Source organism: Nerophis lumbriciformis, linkage group LG26 (genome assembly GCF_033978685.3).
Source record: "Nerophis lumbriciformis linkage group LG26, RoL_Nlum_v2.1, whole genome shotgun sequence".
NCBI lineage: Eukaryota > Metazoa > Chordata > Actinopteri > Syngnathiformes > Syngnathidae > Nerophis > Nerophis lumbriciformis.
This window is the reverse complement of record NC_084573.2, coordinates 22042807-22063554: the sequence shown is the minus strand read 5'-3', so window position 1 is coordinate 22063554 and position 20748 is coordinate 22042807. Positions and strand designations below refer to the sequence as shown.

Sequence of the window (20748 nt, the reverse complement as noted above, 5' to 3'; positions counted from 1 at the left end):
CATTCGCAAACTTTATAAAAGACAAGCACACATATTTTTCTTTTTCTATGCATTCTAAGTCGTAAATAAATGCTAGCAAAAGTCAGCGAACAATGGAGGTAATGGGATTGACTCTATTTTGCATAAAAAGCGCTCTAAGAAAACAACCAAAAACTTCCATCAATGTTTTATATACATACTGTAAGTATATATCAGGGTTTCCCCTAAACTGCCAAGATACCTGTGGTGGTGAGGGTGTGGTTAAAAGTGTGGTCACCATGACATCATCATGTAATTTGCATGATTTACTAAGATGACATTATTTTCTTTCAACTGGCTCATAAAATGTATGCATACATTTAAATAAAATATGTTATTATGAATTAGTATTAATGTTGGAATAATTGTTTGTAAGTTATCACAAAAGAAATGTTGTATTATGAATGCTGTATTTCAAATGTTGTATTATGAATGCTGTATTTCGAGGCCTAACAAAAGGATGAAGTCTCGGGAAACGCCATTGTGAGTTCAGCACGGACAGATGGCAGGATGTGCTCAACTCCTGGAGGAACTCTCTTTGAAGTGTTAAACGAACTCTCTTTGAAGTAATTCACAAACTCTCTTCCCTCTATTTGGTCAACGCTATTTACGACACGCTGCCTTCTTGAAGTCACTGTGGACAGGAGACGGGAGGGGTTGTCCATTGTCCTCCAACTCTCTTCCAACTATTTGGTCAACGCTATTTACGAGACGCTGCCCTCTTGAAGTCACTGTGGACAGGAGACGGGAGGGGTTGTCCATTGTCCTCCAACACCTGCCCCAGCTGGATCCAGGAAGAGCCAAGCCCGAGAAGTCCTCTTCTTGGACTTCAAAGCGACCAAAAACAATGACTGTTTTACATACCTCCCCATTCCTATTGTGACATATGTTGGTGCGTGAACATGGAAGATCTGAATTAAAAGAGGAGACGAGAACCTTCTTGGTCAGAGCGTGGTGCAGGACTGTGCAGAGAGTACAGTGACCACGTCTCTCCTCAATTGAGTCCAAATTGAATTATGTCTCTGTTTGATTCCTTGCCTTTTGTCTTGTGTAACAGATGTCCTGTATTTGAACCTGACATCTAATTGGTCCTTCGAGCCGGATTCCAACACGTCTGACGATTCCAGCATGAGTGAGTGAAACCAGAGGACCATGGCAACCAAATCCTGATTGAGGAACTGCTTTTTCTTCATTTCGGGCTGGAATTGAAAGACTGACGGAAAATCCGAGGACAACAGGAAGGAAGGCAGAGAGCAGTGAGTACGTTTTAAATTGACGAAGAAAGAAACGACTGAGAGAAAGCGTGTGACTGAGGGTTACGACGCATAGACAAACCCTGTAAATCCTAGGCTCTAACAGGTAAAACAAACCCTGTAAATAACAGGTAAAAAGGCCAAATTAGAGGGACGTCGGAGTCCAACGTCCGTGAGTATTAAAATTTTAAATAAAAACTGAATTAAGAAAAAAACTGAAGAGGCCAAAAGACTGCAGGTAAACGGAACCGCGAAAACTGGAATCCGTAATATCCATAAACAAACATACTAGGGGGTGTCGGAGCCCACAATAATTTGAAATATCCGTGAACCATTATCCTGGGGACGTCGGAGTCCAACAGACCTAAAATGGTCTATTCAGAATAAAAAACTGAATTTTGTCCGTGAAAAAACAATAACCTGGAGGGCGACGGAGTCCGCATGTAATATACATTGAAATTTCCGTAGATCAATATACTGAAAGGTGTGAATGTGAGAGTGTGTGGGAGTAATCGCCATTAGGCTATCACTCCATATGAAAGTTGTGAGAAGTAAATAGTGGGTTATTGTGGATGCTCTAGGCAAGACACCTCCACTGGGGAACCATCTCCAGTAGAAGCGACGTGTACCACAATAATAAATTAAACCACTATCTTACAACAAAGACAAAAGTAATCCTTATAAGTTTCGGCTCTGTAGGAGGGGGCGACGGATTACTCCAAATTCTCAAAATGGAAAGAGGGACACAAAGAAACGCAGATCTAATATGGTCTATTACAATCTATTTAAACCAAAATAGAAGACAACAACCACAACGTCAGCGGTTAGACCCTACTGCATGTTGGCGTTGAAGCAGAGAAGGACATTTTGCAAGAAACTGTCCTGGGAAAAAAAAAAATCAAAGTAACTCAGCATGACTGTTAAAAGACGACACCAATTAGTCATGTTGTCAGCGTATGCCATTGGTGGTAAGATCGCTGCAAATGTGTTTGTTTGTTTGTTTGTTAGTGTGTGTTTAAGTGTGTATCTTTCCAGGTACAAATTGTGTAAAAACCCTGGAGGTTCAAATAAAAATAAAAATAGGTTAAAGGAAAAAGCAAATAGGAGAATAATCTCAAAGTGCTAACGTGAGAGAAAAGTAAAAATAAATGAAGAAATGGGGAAAAATCAATAAGAATTAATGCAAAATGAAATAAACTAATGCGAGAGAGAGAGATAATGGGGGTATTGAAATAAGAGATGAAGAAAAGGTAGACTGAAGATATACATGTATGTTTGGATATATAAAGAGCGCTTTTATATATACAAATATATATATGTATAATTAAATAATGGAACAAATAAAAACCTAGATTAATAACTATAATAAGAGTTGAGAGGTATAGTATGATAAAATGATAAAGTGGGTTACATGTTTATTAGCTGAGGGAAGAAAAAAAAAAAAAAAGGAGAGAAGCTCAAGTGTTGCTGACCTTTGCCCTTAAGAGTGCACTCACCACTTACACATCAGCGTGTGTGTGTGTGTGTGTGCGTGGCGGAGTGGGGGAGGTGTGAAAGTGAATGTATTACATGTAAATTTAAAGTAGGTTTAACTTTGAAGTGTAGTATAACATTCTTAAGTTAGATTATGGGAAGAATGTAAATTCAGAGTTTAAAAGTATAGATTAAGTAGCATATAGACAGTTAAGTGAGTTTAAAACATTACTTAAAAAATGCATAAAGTAATATGTATAACAAGCATTGTCCTGAGGTTCCATGCAGATCTAAACAAAGGCAAAATAATGCACCTTGGATGATAAACAGTTTGAAAAATGCATGTAAAAAGAAAAATAGACTTTGTAAGGCGTTTATCAAATCAAGAACAGAGAATGCTGAAAAACGCTGTAAGAACTACAAAAACAAGTTGACCAATATATTGAGACAAGCAATGAAAGGAATACAAAGAAATTATGGGGATGATGTTGAACAAAAAAGACATCTATGTATGTCCAGACAATAAACCAATCTTACAAAGAAAAATCGGTATAAGTGAGCAGCAGTTTTGAGCCATGGTTGAACTCATGGCTCAACAGGAGGGATATGAATGCCCTTATACAGAAGTACTATACTTCCTATAGTTTAATTCTTATAAAAAAAAATTGTATAAAACATCTATGCAATTAACTAAATAAGAGTGAAGGAAAACATTATTGTCTGGTCATAGTAGATGCATTTTCAAAGTAGTTAGAAATATTTCCTAAAGGAAAAGCAGATGTGCTGACAGTAGCAAAGGCATTATGCAAAGATATAATACCAAGATATGGTATACCCGAAAAACTATACAGTGACAACGGACCCCATTTTGTAAATCAATTGATCAAGAATATAGGATTGTTATTCCACATTAATCTAAAAAATCACTGTGCTTACCATCCACAAAGCGCAGGACTAGTGGAAAGGACAAACGGAACAATTAAAAACAGACTAAAGAAATGTATGGAAGAAACAAAACGTCCATGGACACAATGTATAGATTTAGTAAAAATGTACATGAACATTACAAGTACAACAGGACTAACACCATTTGAAATAATATTTGGAAGACCTTATCGGCTACCAAATTTCAAAAATCAATGTGAACCTAATGATGAACCAAATTTAGCAGATTATATGCGCAAGATGCTGGAGAAATTGAAAGAGACAGAAGCTAATAGAGACAAACCTATTGTGTTTCCACAGATAACAGACCTAGTGGAACCAGGAGAGTGGGTTCTGATAAGAAGCGTTAAAAGAAAACATTGGCATTCTCCAAGGTGGGAGGGACCGTACCAGGTACTGTTAACAACCCCGACAGCAGTAAAGATAGCGGAAAGACCAACCTGGGTACACTTAGTACATTGTAAAAAGGTCATTTCTGTTGAATTATCCAATAAGGAAAGGGAAGCCAAGTCTAGTGATAGTGTGGACGCACACGATAACTAGAGTTGAGCCAAACCACTGACCTTAGTAGAGGAGTGAATCAGCAGAAATGACACCCCAATGGCTCAGACGGTCCATAACATACGGGTTAACGATATTGGTACTGGTCGGCCCTGCCCCCCTAATATGGTTCACTTGGGAATCTGAGGAAAATGTAGAACTCAGGAAACAAAATGATACTGCACCCATAGTAAACCCAAACCACTGGCAGAATCAAGAAGTAAAATACACTCACAGGGGAGGTCGTATTAGAAGACGGGCAATGGGAGGATTCGGAGTAACCCCATTAGTGAAAAAAATGCCAGAAAACCCATGCCAGAAAAACAGTAATGGGAAAAAGTATTTGGGATTGTATTTACATTGTAGAAAGGTCATATAATGGAAAAAAGTATTTGGAATTGTATTTGTGTTATCAAAGGGACATGTTAACTAGCACACTACAAATTCCACTGTGACAAAGTTGTAAGCATACCATTTGATGGTGTGTCAAAGTTTGATAATAATTGGTTCCTGTTTTGGTAATTAATTTGTTCCTTATGGCGGAGCAAGTGGGAAAGGCTACAAAAACTGATTGTGTTGTATGTATAAGCCCAGACAATTACTCAATATGAGTCAAAAAAAGTTGAATTGAAGTAATGAGCAAAACAAAATTGACCCTGTAGCTAAAGAGACAAAACAGAAACCAATATTTGATAAATATGTGAAAAAAGCTAATTATACCTGCATTAACATGCAAGGCTCTGTACAACAGTTAGGAAACGTATCATCAGATAACTGCATACACATAGTAAAAGTATCAATATTTGTACAAGAAGTGTTAACACGCCTGAACAGTTTGATATCTGAACATTGGAAAATAATTAGACATGATGTAAACTGGCAAAGTGTTGTAGATCCAACTTATATTGATGGGTGTCCAAGAGGTGTATCTGACGACTATAAATTGGTAAATCAAGTTGCAGCTGAATTTGAATCATCCGTCTACTGGTGGTGTACGATTAACAAGAATGTTGACAGAATAAACTATGTCCACTACAACGTACAGAGATTGGGAAATTGGACACAGGCCGGACTTGAAGCAGTCACTGATCAACGCCGCCACCTCCCTTATGGCCTTTCAAAACCGTATGGCGCTAGACATGTTGTTAGCGGAAAGAGGGGGTGTGTGCGCAATATTTGGTGAACAGTGTTGCACGTTCATACCAAACAACACCGATGCAGAAGGTAGCCTGACCAAAGCACTGGAAGGCCTTCGCACCCTCAACGGTAAAATGAAAGAGCACTCAGGCATAGATACATCTATGTGGGATGGGTGGATGGACGGTTTCGGCAAATACAAGTCTTTGGTATCATCAATTCTAGTATCTATGGCCGTGTTTGTAGCAATACTGACGTTGTGTGGATGTTGTTGTATTCCCTGTCTGCGTTCTCTGCTTAACCGTCTGATTACCACAGCGATTAGCCCAGCAGATGATAAAGCTGTTCAGATGCACTTCCTGGCGGACGATAAGGAAGATGAATCTGATGATGGGGATACCTACCTGGATGGTGTTCCTGATCTGTTTCCAGACCCGAGTAACAATGAGAAAAATTGATGTTGAACTCTGAGTGTAAACATAACTTTGTCGTAAGGAAATTAACCATTAACTGAAAATTGCAAGACGAAGTTATTAGGGATAAGGAGATTATGGGAACGTTTTTGCGATAAACAGGGGGGAAATGTTGGAATAATTGTTTGTAAGTTATCACAAAAGAAATGTTGTATTATGAATGCTGTATTTCAAATGTTGTATTATGAATGCTGTATTTCGAGGCCTAACAAAAGGATGAAGTCTCGGGAAACGCCATTGTGAGTTCAGCACGGACAGATGGCAGGATGTGCTCAACTCCTGGAGGAACTCTCTTTGAAGTGTTAAACGAACTCTCTTTGAAGTAATTCACAAACTCTCTTCCCTCTATTTGGTCAACGCTATTTACGACACGCTGCCTTCTTGAAGTCACTGTGGACAGGAGACGGGAGGGGTTGTCCATTGTCCTCCAACTCTCTTCCAACTATTTGGTCAACGCTATTTACGAGACGCTGCCCTCTTGAAGTCACTGTGGACAGGAGACGGGAGGGGTTGTCCATTGTCCTCCAACACCTGCCCCAGCTGGATCCAGGAAGAGCCAAGCCCGAGAAGTCCTCTTCTTGGACTTCAAAGCGACCAAAAACAATGACTGTTTTACATACCTCCCCATTCCTATTGTGACATATGTTGGTGCGTGAACATGGAAGATCTGAATTAAAAGAGGAGACGAGAACCTTCTTGGTCAGAGCGTGGTGCAGGACTGTGCAGAGAGTACAGTGACCACGTCTCTCCTCAATTGAGTCCAAATTGAATTATGTCTCTGTTTGATTCCTTGCCTTTTGTCTTGTGTAACAGATGTCCTGTATTTGAACCTGACAATTAACATTTATATATTTTTATAATTTTTCCATCTTTTCAATTGTTGCTGGTTTTTGTACAATGTACTTTGTTGAGATTTTTTCAAGTGTTTCCAGACTTTTAATGACTTTTTTAAATAAAAAAAAATAGCAACAACTCTAGCATCTTCTTCTGGTGTTATTATAAAATGTACCCATGTCCCTGACGACACTATATATACAAATCACGTCCACATCCCAGACATGCTGACAACGCTCCAGACAATGGCGTGAAGAAATTCAAACTACGAACATAACAAAATATCTTACTGTACACTGTCTGCTCTCACTAGAATGCCGACTGCTGGGATGTTGATATCTTCCCTTTTAGATGAAGAGTTAATCATAATCGTAAAGCAGGTAAAAAAATAAATTTTAAAGGCGGGCGCAAACCAGCGTCTTTTCGAATCTTTCTCGCCATCTTTGGTTGTAAGTTGAATGTCAAAGTTGACCAACTTCTCTGTTTAGGGTCACAACCTTCTACTATATAAGTGTGAAGCATGATTCATAATCCAGCACAAACTTTCACCAAATCAGAGGCGATGCAGCAGCTCACCGGCTCAGTATGTCAATAGCTGCATAAGCATAGCTCTCTGTAATCAAGGCTCCGCTAAAAGTAGGTCCTCGGTGTTAGCGCTTATAATAACAATATCGCTAATACTTGGTTAATATTCAGGTCATGACATGAAAATAAAGTATTGTTGGTAGTTTTTGGATGTTTTAGAGAGATCTATGGACGCAATAGAATACTCCCATTAGCTGCATTGTTAGCCACCTCGTATATTACAAATTAGAATGCATAAAAAAAGAAAGACATATGTCAGGGTTTACCCTACGTGCAAATTGATCATGGTGCAGAGCCACAGCAATATAAAAAAAAAATCAGGGTCTTTTACATGAAAACAAATTGAAGCAATATTTTGTATGAATGGATATATATATATATATATATATATATATATATATATATATATATATATATATATATATATCTCCATTAGGGCTGCAACAACTAATCGATTATAAAAATAGTTGCTGATTAATTTAGTCATCGATTCGTTGGATCTATGCTAAGCGCAGAGGCTCTTTTTAAAAAAAAAAAAAAAAATTTTAATTTTTTTTGACAAAACCTTTATTTATTAACTGCAAAATTTACAAACAGCTGAGAAACAATAATCAAAATAAGTATGGTGCCAGTATGCAGTTTTTTTTCAATAAAGTACTGGATAGGATAGAAATGTAGTTTGTCTCTTTTATCCGATTATTAATCGAAGTAATAATCGACAGATTAATCGATTATCAAATTAATCGTTAGTTGCAGCCCTAATATATATATATATATATATATATATATATATATATATATATATATATATATATATATATTACTAATGATGTCATGCACTGAAAATATGGCCACCAAAAAACTTTGATCGACGGTAAGCAATGGTAAATGGTAAATGGGTTATACTTGTATAGCGCTTTTCTACCTTTTTTAAGGAACTCAAAGCACTTTCACACTATTTCCACATTCACCCATTCACACACACATTCACACACTGATGGCGGGAGCTGCCATGCAAGGCGCTAACCAGGACCCATCAGGAGCAAGGGTGAAGTGTCTTGCTTAAGGACACAACGGACATGACTAGGATGGTAGAAGGTGGGGATTGAACCAGGAACCCTCAGGTTGCTGGCACAGCCACTCTCCCAACTGTGCCACGCCGTCCCCTGACACGCCGTCCCTCCAGACAATCGCATGCATCTTGCGTGCGATTGTCTGGCTTGGCGGTAAGACCGAGGCGCCGCCCGCGCAGCCGCTTCACCCGCACCTTGGTTCAGGATGGGGTGGCTGCTTCCCCAACTACGGCACACACACAGCCCCTCTTGCACTCCAGCCAGACCGACTCAGCCAATTGGAGCCAATCCTTCCCAGTCCCAAAAGCATACTTGCCAACCCTCCCGGATTTTCCGGGAGACTCCCGAAATTCAGCGCCTCTCCCGAAAACCTCCCGGGACAAATTTTCTCCCGAAAATCTCCCGAAATTCAGGCGGAGCTGGAGGCCACGCCCCCTCCAGCTCCATGCGGACCTGAGTGACGTGTTGACAGCCTGTTCACACGTCCGCTTTCCCACAATATAAACAGCTAATGATCGAGGGCGAGTTCTTGGTTTCTTATGTGGGTTTATTGTTAGGCAGTTTCATTAACGTCCTCCCAGCGCGGTAACAACACACAACAACAGCAGTCAAGTCTTCGTCTACCGTAAAGCAGTTCGTCTGCCGTAAACAGCAATGTTGTGACACTTTTAAACAGGACAATACTGCCATCTACTGTACATGCATATGTGACCCACCCATAATGTGTCACATTTTTGTGTTGATTTATTTATTTTATTTTGTGGTTTGAATTAGTTTTTGGAGCTGTCATTACACATTTATCAGTATTCACATTGGTCAGTAGGGGGCAGTAGGGTGTTTCTTCCCAATTGAATGCTATCACCTGCAGACCGGAAGTGTCTTGTCATTCTGATGAGAGCGACCAGTCTGTGAACAATTGAAACGTCCTGTGTGCTTTTTCCTCCTGTATAACAGGTTAGTTTTGGTGAATCAACTCACTGAATAATATCCATGTGATCTTTATAAGTTTAAGTACACATTCTGATGGTGGAGCCTAACTCTAAAGTGTTTGTGAGTTGTAGTTTGTATTTGTGAATGAATCCAGTGCACAGCTGCAGCAATCAATACAAAAAGGCGACGTGAGTGCGCAATGTTTATATAGGAACTTCTGATCCTAATTCAGACTCCCAAATTAGAGCTCCCGTTTTCTTATTGATTTTATAATGTATATTTGTATAATGTGTGTGTTCTGAAATAGTGACAGAGAATAGAACAAGGATGGACAATTCAACCCTTAACTCAACAATGAGTAGATGAGTGTTATGTGTGTGTATATGTGTAAATAAATGAACACTGAAATTCAAGTATTTCTTTTATATATATATATATATATATGTAATAAAATATATATATTTATATATATATATATATATATATACGGTAGCTAGAATTCACTAAAAGTCAAGTATTTCTTATATATATATATCTTAACCACGCCCCCCGTCCCACCCCCGACCAAGCCCCTCCCCCCCACCCCCCACCTCCCGAAATCGGAGGTCTCAAGGTTGGCAAGTATGCCCAAAAGTTATGAATCTGACCTGCCGACATCCTTTACCCGACTTGTTTTAACATGCCAGAGGCTGTTTAACTTGGATACCCGCTGGAGATGTGGGTTAACGACAGTAGCAATTCCTCTAGGACTACAAGACAGCTTCCCTTAAAATACATTTTAAAAAGTTGTCAAATATGTACTTTTGTGTTTTGAGTTAAGTGACTAAATATGCGCTAAAAAGCGTTCAACTTTTGTTCAGAATCAGCTACACTCGCAACAGCTGACGCGACTTTCTTCTCATTCATTCGGAGCATAGAGTGGGCTGTTCCAAACTAAACAGTCATTGGATAAATGGATTTATGCAAATGTTTTTGTTTTTTTCCTTTTTAAAAGAAATATATGCATCGACTGTTAAGTAAATTATATGACATCGTCATAGCCACGCCCCCGACGCCACAAGTATCATGGCAAGCTGGGGGTATGTGTTCTTGTCTTGCATCGGGATTGTGAATGATAGGCTAAAATCCTTAAAAAAAAAGTGCATTTCCCCTTTAAATAGGGGTGCAAATGAGAGAATAATTTCTGGTGTAGTTCTAAAAACCTGAAAACTTTGCATGGGAAGTTCAGATAAGCAGTTTAGAAAACATAATTCATTTGCGTATGTATTTTTTTCTACATCAAGATGAGAGGAGACAATGGTTTTATTTATTCACGTCTTTTAAGCTACAAGATACAGACTGATGTGTAAAAGAGCTGTATATTTAAACAATGTCCTGTAACACGTACATGTGATCATTAATATTACAATGAAAATTAGAAAAGGTTTTATTTTAGAATAGGGTTACGCTACTGCCGTTTATGTACATATGCATACACAAAATTAACAACAATAGCACATACCCAGAGGGTCCACAAGCTGGTGCACAAGCCCCATCTTCTTAGCTTTATCAGCCCGGATGTTTCTGCCTGTCAGCATCATGTCGAACGCTCCAGGGAGACCCACCTCCAAACACACACGACAATGGGATTGCATATGTTGTCAACTAATATGCCCCCTGGTGAGAGGCTTGACCTTAAAATACTCTGGTGTAATTCAGTAGCCAACAGCGCGAGAATGTGGCAGCCGACTGATTAGCATGAGTGTGAGTATGTATACCATTTTGGGTAGTCTCTGGGTGCCACCCGCTCCAGGCAGCAGACCAAGCATGACCTCTGGTGTCCCCAGTATTGTTTTGTGACTTTTGGTAGCGATGCGATACTGGCAGGCTATGGCAAACTAACAGCAAAGTCACAAAAAGATTGATTTAGTAATCAGACAATCCACTCTGGGTCATTTTGATACACACACCTCAAGGCCTCCACCCAAACAGGAGCCATTGATGGCAGCCACAACAGGGATGGGAGACTTTTCAATCTTCTCAAACATCTTCTGACCTTCCTGGGAGAGACGGCTAACCTCCTCACTGTTCTTACAGGCCTGGATCATACTGGGGAAACAAGAGCAAAGGAACCGCTAAAGTCGGGGAAAAATATGCTATTGGAGTTGGACAAAATTCAGGTGTTGCCTCACGAAAGACATCAGCATCATGTGATACCATAGCTTTGATCATCTGTGGCATCCTACTGACTTGATGGCATTATAACACATCTGTTAATTAACATTATGCAATGACTTGTACAAAATCTTTCAAATCAATGCACATTTAAAGAGCCCAGGAAATATCATGAATGTTTTTGTAATCACCTGTACGCATTATAAGACACACCCATTCTGCCACTGCACGAAATGAAACACTGAAGTCAGTAGCTTCATGTTCTGTTGTAAATAAGGTTTAAAAACACAAGTCCCCTTTTTTAACATTGTTCTAAATGAACAAAAGAGAGCATTGCTTTTGTAGTAAGTCTTCCCTTCTATGTATATACTGTAAGTATGATTGCAGTATAGTAATAAATCACATTTTGTAGAGGTATTTTATACATTGATTGAAACATTTATTGTTTTCTATAACCTCCCAGTATATAATTTTTTTTTATAAATAACAATAGTCTACTATTTTATATTCTACAAAGACCAGCAGTGGTGTGGAGCCTTCACATACAGTATATAAAAACAAACAGTATTGTTACCAATATGTTTTCAATATTGTGGTAGTGTGACGTCATCTGTAATGAAATAGGATAATAAAAAGGCTAAAACATATTGACAGACAAGTCTTTGTGTCTTTATTCATTATTAGTATCAACATTTCAGCCTTTACTCATTATGTTATGCCTTTTGGCTGTATTTTTTGTTTTGTTTATTTTATTCCTACAATGTACCATGGGTCCATTAAAAGATCCGTGTTCAGCAAATAGCCCCAGGCCACACGTTGCCTTCCTGGTACAATAAGTGGTGATCAAAGTGTTGCCAAATGACAGAAGAGTGTCTATAAGCGGACTTTTCCTGCACTTATGGAAGTCATAAAGGTCTGGTTGGACCCTTCTGGAGATTTTTTGCACCTTAATGCAGTGTTTTTCAACCCCTGTGACGCGGCACACTAGTGTTCCGTGAGATACAGTCTGGTGTGCCATGGGAGATTATGTCATTTCACCTAATTGGGTTAAAATATGTTTTGCAAACCAGTAATTATAATCCGCAAATAATGTGCCGTTGTTGAGTGTCTGTGCTGTCTAGAGCTTGGCAAAGTAACCGTGTAACACTCTTCCATATCAGTAGGTGGCAGCAGGTAGCTAATTGCTTTGTCGTGATCACAATATGCAGACGACAACAGGAGGCAGCGTGCAGGTCAAAAAGTATCTAATGCTTAAACCAAAAACAAACAGAAGGCGAGTGCCGCTAAGAAAAGGCATTGAAGCTTAAGGATGGCTATGCAGAATGAAACTAAAACTGAACTGGCTACAAAGTAAACAAAAACAGAATGCTGGATGACAGCAAAGACTTACAGCGTGTGGAGCAGAGAAGGGGGTCCACAAAGTACATCCGTACATGACATGACAATCAACAATGTCCCCACAACGTACATCCGAACATGAAATGACAATCAACAATGTCCCCACAAAGAACGATAGCAACAACTTAAATATTCTTGATTGCTAAAACAAAGCAGGTGTGGGGAATAGCGCTCAGGGAAGAAATTAAACTGCTACAGGAAAATACCAACAAAACAGGAAAAGCCACCAAAAGACAAGAACTAAAACAATACACACAGGAAAACACAAAAAAACCTCTAAATAAGTTGCAGCGTGATGCGACAGGTTGTGACAGTACTTTGAGACAAGAGCTATAGTGATGCATGCTTAGTTATGGTTTGAATTCATATCCAACACTTGCGAGAACTTTTTACTTTCAATATCGGCTGCTGAGTTTCATTTTTAATGTTTTCTGCTGGTGGTGTGCCTCCGCATTTTTTCTATGCGCCTTGGCTCAAAAAAGGTTGAAAAACACTGCCCTAATGTACACTCCCAGGCCTTGTGGTGGCGCATCGCCGCTCTGCCTCGCGTGGAAGATACTTTCATGCCCACTTGTAGTTGATTACTGAATAAATACATGATGCAAGATACACTCTTTCACTTTTAATAAGGTACCTCTGCTCACTAAATATAGCGACAAAGTAGCTAAAGTGCATCACAGATCATTTCTGCTATGTCTTCTTCTCTGGCAAACCAGGCACGTATGAGATGTGTTGTGAAGCAGAATTAGGCCACACCTACAGTTATGCTACACTGCCATTATTGTTTGTTTATGAACAAGCGGGGGAGAACCAAAACACCAAATCTGCATTTGTGACAGGCTTCCACAACGAATAAGTAAATACATTAACCCTGTATATTTTTTTACAGACACGGGGCGTCCTTCTTTGGCACTGAGTCAGTGCTCACACGCCGAAAATTGATGTGGATTGCTGAAGAAAAAGTGTTGTACTGTATTCGATATAGGCCTGGGGGATAAATCGATTTCATTAATAAATTCAAGTTTTTTGTTGTAGACCATTTAACAAACAAAAAAATCTACATGCTCAGGCACACTTTGCCCTTAAGCTTTCCTACCTCCTCATTTCCTTGGCGGAAATTCACACACACATAGAACAACATGACTAATGCTAACGCAAACAAAAGCGAGACGTTTGTTCCAAAGAAAGTACTAGTGTCGTCAGTGGTTTGGTTTTGCGGCAACAGGCGCGGAACCAGTGACTGCACGCTGCAAAGTTTGTTTAAAAAAGGCAGCAGCACAACAAACTTATTCCAGCATCTGAAACCAAAGCATTCAGCAGAGTGCGGGAAAAAAACGCAACAAAAAATGATAAATCACAGACAAAAAAGAATATAAATACAAACAAACTTCTGCTAAAAAGCAGCTCACTGTGGGAGAATAATTTACAAAAGGTACCATGTATGATGAGAAAGAAGCACAATGGAAAACCATCACCAAAGCGGTCAAAGATGTACAAACAATGGAAAAGCCTGCATTTATCGACTTACTAAACTATAGAGACCTCTCTATGCTACTTTCTTATTTGCAGATGTGTTTTATTCAAGGCAAATGTTTCGCCTCCCATAGGAAGCTCTATATTGAATATCTTTATTTTATTCTAGAAACAATGCGCATTGATCAACATAATAGCAGAAGCATCACAGTAAATATGCCAGACTTATCTACAATAGCTAAATTTCATCTCTTTAAACTTTTGAAAATTAATTTATACAAAGTCCAATTTATATCTGTTTTAAGAAGAACCAACTCTATAAATATTTTAATTTTCCTAAGAGTGAGACGCAGTGTATGCCGTGCCATTTCAAACTACCGTATTTTTCGGACTATAAGTCGCAGTTTTTTTCATAGTTTGGCCGGGGGTGCGACTTATACTCAGGAGCGACTTATGTGTGAAATTATTAACACATTACCGTAAAATATCAAATAATATTATTTAGCTCATTCACGTAAGAGACTAGATGTTATGTTAACATACCAGGCACGTTCTCAGTTGGTTATTTATGCCTCATATAACGTACACTTATTCAGCCTGTTGTTCACTATTCTTTATTTATTTTAAATTGCCTTTCAAATCTCTATTCTTGGTGTTGGGTTTTATCAAATACATTTCCCCCAAAAATGCGACTTATACTCCGGTGCGACTTATGTATGTTTTTTTCCTTCTTTATTATGCATTTTCGGCAGGTGCGACTTATACTCCGGTGCGACTTATACTCCGAAAAATACGGTACTAATTTTTGATCAATTAGAAGTGAAACTTGTCATTGTATTCATTGGTTTCTTTAAAAAGAAGGGTGACAAAAAATCTAAAAAAAAATAGTAAATCTAATTTGTTGTGAAAAAAATATTAGATTTTATTTTCAGGCCATATTGCCCAGGCCTAATTCGGTGCTGACGATACTGAAAAACGCAGTTATCGATGTATATTTTGCGCATTGGTAACGATACTTTTGACAAACCTACACTAGACAGAGTACCGGTACTGTAAAACCACATCTTACTTGATATCTGCTCCAGCAATGAAGCAGCCAGGCTTGCTGGAGATGAGGACGGCACTTTTTACAGCTCCGTTGGACCAGATCTCACCCATTACTTCTTTCAACTCAGACTGCATTTGCACAGACAGTGTGTTCACCTACATACACAAACATAAACGTGAATAATCATGTCTTGCATGTCACTGTGAGACGGACGTGCAAGACGAGACTGTCGCAAACCCTCTGGCATTTGTCTCAGTCGCGAATGCAAACTCACTTTGGATGCTGGATCGTTGAGTCGGATAACTGCCACATCGTCCTTGAGCTCGTAGCTGACGTGTGTTCGAGCTGAATGGTGGGGGTGAACACCAATAAATCAAATATTGTCAGACATATGGTGGCTAGACCTACATTAATTGTATCTGCAACTTTAACAAATGACGAGCTGTTCAAAGTCAGGACCACCTATCTGGTTTTGTAGCCCTAAATCACAAGTTGAGAGCAATCGGTTTTGACAGTGCAGCCACAAACTGGATGAAATCTTACCTTGAGGATAGAGAACAGGTGGTCGAGGTGAACGGATCACTGTCCTCTCCCCTCAAGGTGAGCTGTGGTGTCCCACAGGGGAGCATTCTGGGACCATTGCTATTCTTGATTTACATTAACGACATGAAATCAGCGTGTAACAGCAATTTGTTCCTGTTCACGGACGATTCTGCAATCCTGGCCTTGGACAGGGACAAATTGAGGGGGGTTTCTTACTCTGATGTGGGATCTGAGCCGAGGATGTCGTTGTGGCTTGTGCAGCTCTTTGAGACACTCGTGATTAAGGGCTGTATAAATAAACTTTGATTGATAAACTTTGAACAGCTCCCCATTAAAGAGTGTAGACCTAAAACATGGTCTAGATGTGAGAAGAAAAAAAAAGCAATGAAATTACAAATGACATCCAATTGGTTGTTACCTGCCAGTGATGAAGACACTGAGATGCATCGTCTTGCATGGCCTAAAAAACAAAAGAGACAGCATTATGTTTACCACCTGTTTTGGACTTGTGAAAGCACTCGATCACTATGGCGGGGCATCTGTCATTTCATCCTGGACAATATTCATGACAAATGTGTGCTTTGTTTTAAAGATGTGCTATTTGCTTTTACACTGTATGAAAACATTTTTTAAAGGAATTTTACCTTTGCAACCTCATTCTACTATTGGCTAAGTTTTATATTCATAAACGTAAGTTTCTCAATACCCGACCTGTTTTTTGTACCTTTAAAAAAAGAATTAGATCTCTACTTTAACACACTCTCTCTAAAAGTTGTGAAAACTATGATGCTGTGTGCCAAATTTAGATTATTTATGGAACTTGTGTGAGCCTATGGCTTTACCTTTTTGTTACATATATATATACATTGCATTCTATTTTAATTATTTTATTGAGTTTACAACTCCCTGGCACTGTTTTGTACTGTTTCTGTACTTGTTTTGTTTATTATTTCATGATTGTATGTAAATGTTGCATATTCTAAATAAAGGTTTATAAAATTGAAATGTGAAATGATATGAAATTGTGTGATGTAAGTGTGTTCATGTTCGAAATAAACTAAAGAAAGAAAGAAAGAAAATAAAAATAAAAATAAATAAATAAATAAAAAAGAGACAGCAATATTAATTAAGGCCCAAGCTGTTTGTTTACATGCTTTTTTTAATTTCTCTTTCTATTTGGGCTTATTGGACCTAATTAGAATAAAAACTAAGAATCATCTTTTAATATGATGTACTTAGTCCATAAGTACACACATGTGTACTTCATGTGTAGTGACATGCTAATTTCTATTTTTACACTTTTTTTTCCAAATTCCATTGTATGTTATACTCTTCTGACACCACCAGATAGCAGCATAAGTGTCCACATAAGCGGCCATAAGACCCCAATTCAGTAGTGTACACAATTTTGGAAATAAGAATTAAAAGGTGCTGTCCACGCATGTGGCCACTAAGGCCTTATTAAGTTAAAAGTTAAAGTACCAATAATTGTCACACACACACTAGGTGTGGTGAAATTATTATCTGCATTTGACCTATCACCCTTGATCACCCCCTGGGAGGTGAGGGCAGCAGTGAGCAGCAGCAGTGAGCAGCAGCGGTGGCCGCGCCCGGGAATCATTTTTGGTGATTTAACCCCCAATTACAACCCTTGACGCTGAGTGTCAAGCAGGGAGGTAATGGGTCCCATTTTCATAGTCTTTGGTATGACTCGGCCGGGGTTGGAACTCACGACCTACCGATCTAGAGCGTGCACCTGGGTTGCTGACAACAAGCTATCCATACACTTGGGTAAAACGGAATCCATCCTTTTTGGGTCCCATATCAACCTTAAGAAAGTCAGTGACTTCACTATAAAAGTGAGTGACATTGTTATCACCAGGAAATATGAGGTCACCTACCTAGGTTCCATTCTAGAGGATAATCTTTCCTGTGATAAAATGGCAACCAAGGTAATCAAAAAAGGTCAACCAACGAACAAGATTTCTCTATAGAATCTCCTCTCTGGTCAACAAAAGCACCATGAGGATTCTACCGGGAACTCTCGTTCAACCCTTTTTCGATTACGCATGCACCTCCTGGTACCCTAGCACCTCCAAAACCCTCAAATCTAAACTCCAAACATCCCAGAACAAGCTAGTCAGTTTACTTCTAGACCTCCACCCCAGATCCCACCTCACTCCTACCCACTTCTCCAAAGTGGGCTGGCTCAGGGTGGAGGACAGAGTAAAACAACTTGCACTGAGCCTGGTCTATAAAATCCGCTACACCTCCCTGATACCGAAGTACATGTCAAACTACTTCCTTAACGTAAATGACTGCCATAACCACAACACCAGAGGGAGCTCCGCTAACCACGTTAAACCCAGATTTCGATCTAACAAAGGTCTTAACTCATTCTCTTTCTATGCCACATCAATGTGGAATGCGCTCCCAACAGGTGTAAAAGAAAGGGCATCTCTATCCTCCTTCAAAACCGCAATAAAAGTACACCTCCAGGCAACTTCAACCCTAAACTCCCCGGATTGTTAATAATCAAATGTAAACAATCAAATGTAGGTACTTTTTCTTATGCCTTCTGATCTCTCTCTCTCTCTCTATGTCCACTACTTGCTGTACATATCCTACCAAGTCAGACCTACACTGTTTCAATATCCATTTCTCTGTTCTCTAGTGATGGGTCCGGCAACACCGCTGCATCGGCGCATGCGTCGAGCTCATAGAGCAAAACCCTGTGTCGGTGCGCGTACCGCTTTTAGAAAGTCACGTGACCGATCATTAGCTGTTTTGGTCACGTGACCGATACGCGAACTGTGTCGCACTCCCGCCTCCTCTGTGCCCTGTGAGCGGGTCTTTTCTACAGCCGGAGAAATAATAACTAAGAAGAGACGACTGAAGTGTTGATACCAACCAAACCTAACCCCCCCCCCCCCTCCATATACCACACCCCGGATTGTAAGTAATGTAAATAATTCAATGTATATACTCTGATGATTATCTTGTGTGATGACTGTATTATGAAGATAGTATATATCTGTATCATGAATCAATTTAAGTGGACCCCGACTTAAGTTGAAAAACTTATTGGGGTGTTACCATTTAGTGGTCAATTGTACGGAATATGTACTTCACTGTGCAATCTACTAATAAAAGTTTCAATCAATCAATGAAAGAAATCGTCTAAAATTGAATACGTTGGAAAAACTGTTTTTTAAAAAAATAAAAATGTGTTAAAAAAAATCCCAGTCCACAAGCATCCTCCTTCACAACACGTTCTCTTAGATTTCCATGTTATGATACATGTTCACATTATTTATTGACTGTATCTAAAAAAGATTCAAATATATTTTTTATTTAAATGAAGATATGAAATAATCCATCCATCCATTTTCTACCGCTTATTCCCTTTGGGGTCGCGGGGGGCGCTGGAGCCTATCTCAGCTACAATCGGGCGGAAGGCGGGGTACACCCTGGACAAGTCGCCACCTCATCGCAGGGCCAACACAGATAGACAGACAACATTCACACTCACATTCACACACTAGGGCCAATTTAGTGTTGCCGATCAACTTATCCCCAGGTGCATGTCTTTGGAAGTGGGAGGAAGCCGGAGTACCCGGAGGGAACCCACGCAGTCACGGGGAGGACATGCAAACTCCACACAGAAAGATCCCGAGCCCGGGATTGAACCCTAGACTACTCAGGACCTTCGTATTGTGAGGCAGATGCACTAACCCCTCTGCCACCGTGAAGCCCGATATGAAATAATCCTAAATGAAATACATTGACTTGGTTTATATTATTGTATATACTAGGTCATAAAATCAGTGTCAGTTGAGTCGGTCCATAGGTTGCCTGTAGGGATTTTTAATGTCCAGCAGATGTCAGTATTTAGTGACACAGTATCGACATAGTATCAATACAGTTTTGCAATGTGTCGAAACGCTTCATGACGCCTCATCAACCCATCACTACTGTTCTCAATTGTTGATGACTGATGATAACAACCAAACCTAACCCTCCCCCCCCCTCCACACCCCGGATTGTAAATAATGTAAATAATTCAATGTATATACCCTGATGATTATCTTGTGTGATGACTGTATTATGATGATAGTATATATCTGTATCATGAATCAATTTATTAAGTGGACCCCGACTTAAACAAGTTGAAAAACGTATTCAGGTGTTACCATTTAGTGGTCAATTGTACGGAATATGTACTTCACTGTGCAACCTACGAATAAAAGTATCAATCAATCAATCAATCTCAGTGCTGACACTCTAACCACAATGACCTCTGACCCAGATTGGTCCCACATCAGTGTTGAACCTTTTTTTTTTTTACCCATTACTTTTGCTTGGCAAACTCGTTCCAGTTATGTTTTAAGTTACTAAACGGTGTTAACAAAGCTCCATACACGTAGTGAATTTAAATACACGATTGTGAAACGTATTTCAAAGAAAGTTTTTTAACATAGCTTTTAGCGCCATCGTGCGTAACCTCTAAGTATTGCCGCTACTGATATAGGTGAAAGTTCACCTCGGGTCCAGCAATGGAAACTGTCAGACGGAGCATTTAGGAAAGGTTTTCAGTTATATGTTAGGGGGCTTTTGTCACGTACCTGGCAAAAGGAGGTATTTCTTGGTTGAAAACCGAGAGAAAACGCCGGCAGAAAGACTGGCAGCCATGTTTAACTGACACTCGAGCAAGGGAAGGAAATTCACACTCAAGAGGGCGCAATTGATTACGGGAAGTTTAATGTAGTAGGCCCTTTAGAGTCCGCCAGAATAAAAACAAATCTCAAATCTATATGACAATACTAGTTTTAATACAAATATTATGTTATGACTTTAAATATACTAAATTA

General features: G+C 39.3%; 1 protein-coding gene across 1 annotated transcript in view; it reads right to left on the bottom strand.

Moving 5' to 3' along the window:
• The window catches only part of hadhaa (hydroxyacyl-CoA dehydrogenase trifunctional multienzyme complex subunit alpha a), a 35360-nt gene extending 14734 nt beyond the window's left edge, over positions 1–20626 (bottom strand). The window contains exons 1-7 of the mRNA XM_061987184.2: positions 20503–20626; positions 16296–16337; positions 15609–15679; positions 15356–15489; positions 11211–11349; positions 11019–11138; positions 10763–10865 (exon numbers count right to left, since the gene is read on the bottom strand). Coding sequence (XP_061843168.2) covers positions 10763–10865; positions 11019–11138; positions 11211–11349; positions 15356–15489; positions 15609–15679; positions 16296–16337; positions 20503–20569 — 676 coding nt within the window. The 5' untranslated portion in view covers positions 20570–20626. The remainder of the gene's footprint in view (positions 1–10762; positions 10866–11018; positions 11139–11210; positions 11350–15355; positions 15490–15608; positions 15680–16295; positions 16338–20502) is intronic.
• Positions 20627–20748: the final 122 nt, after the last annotated feature.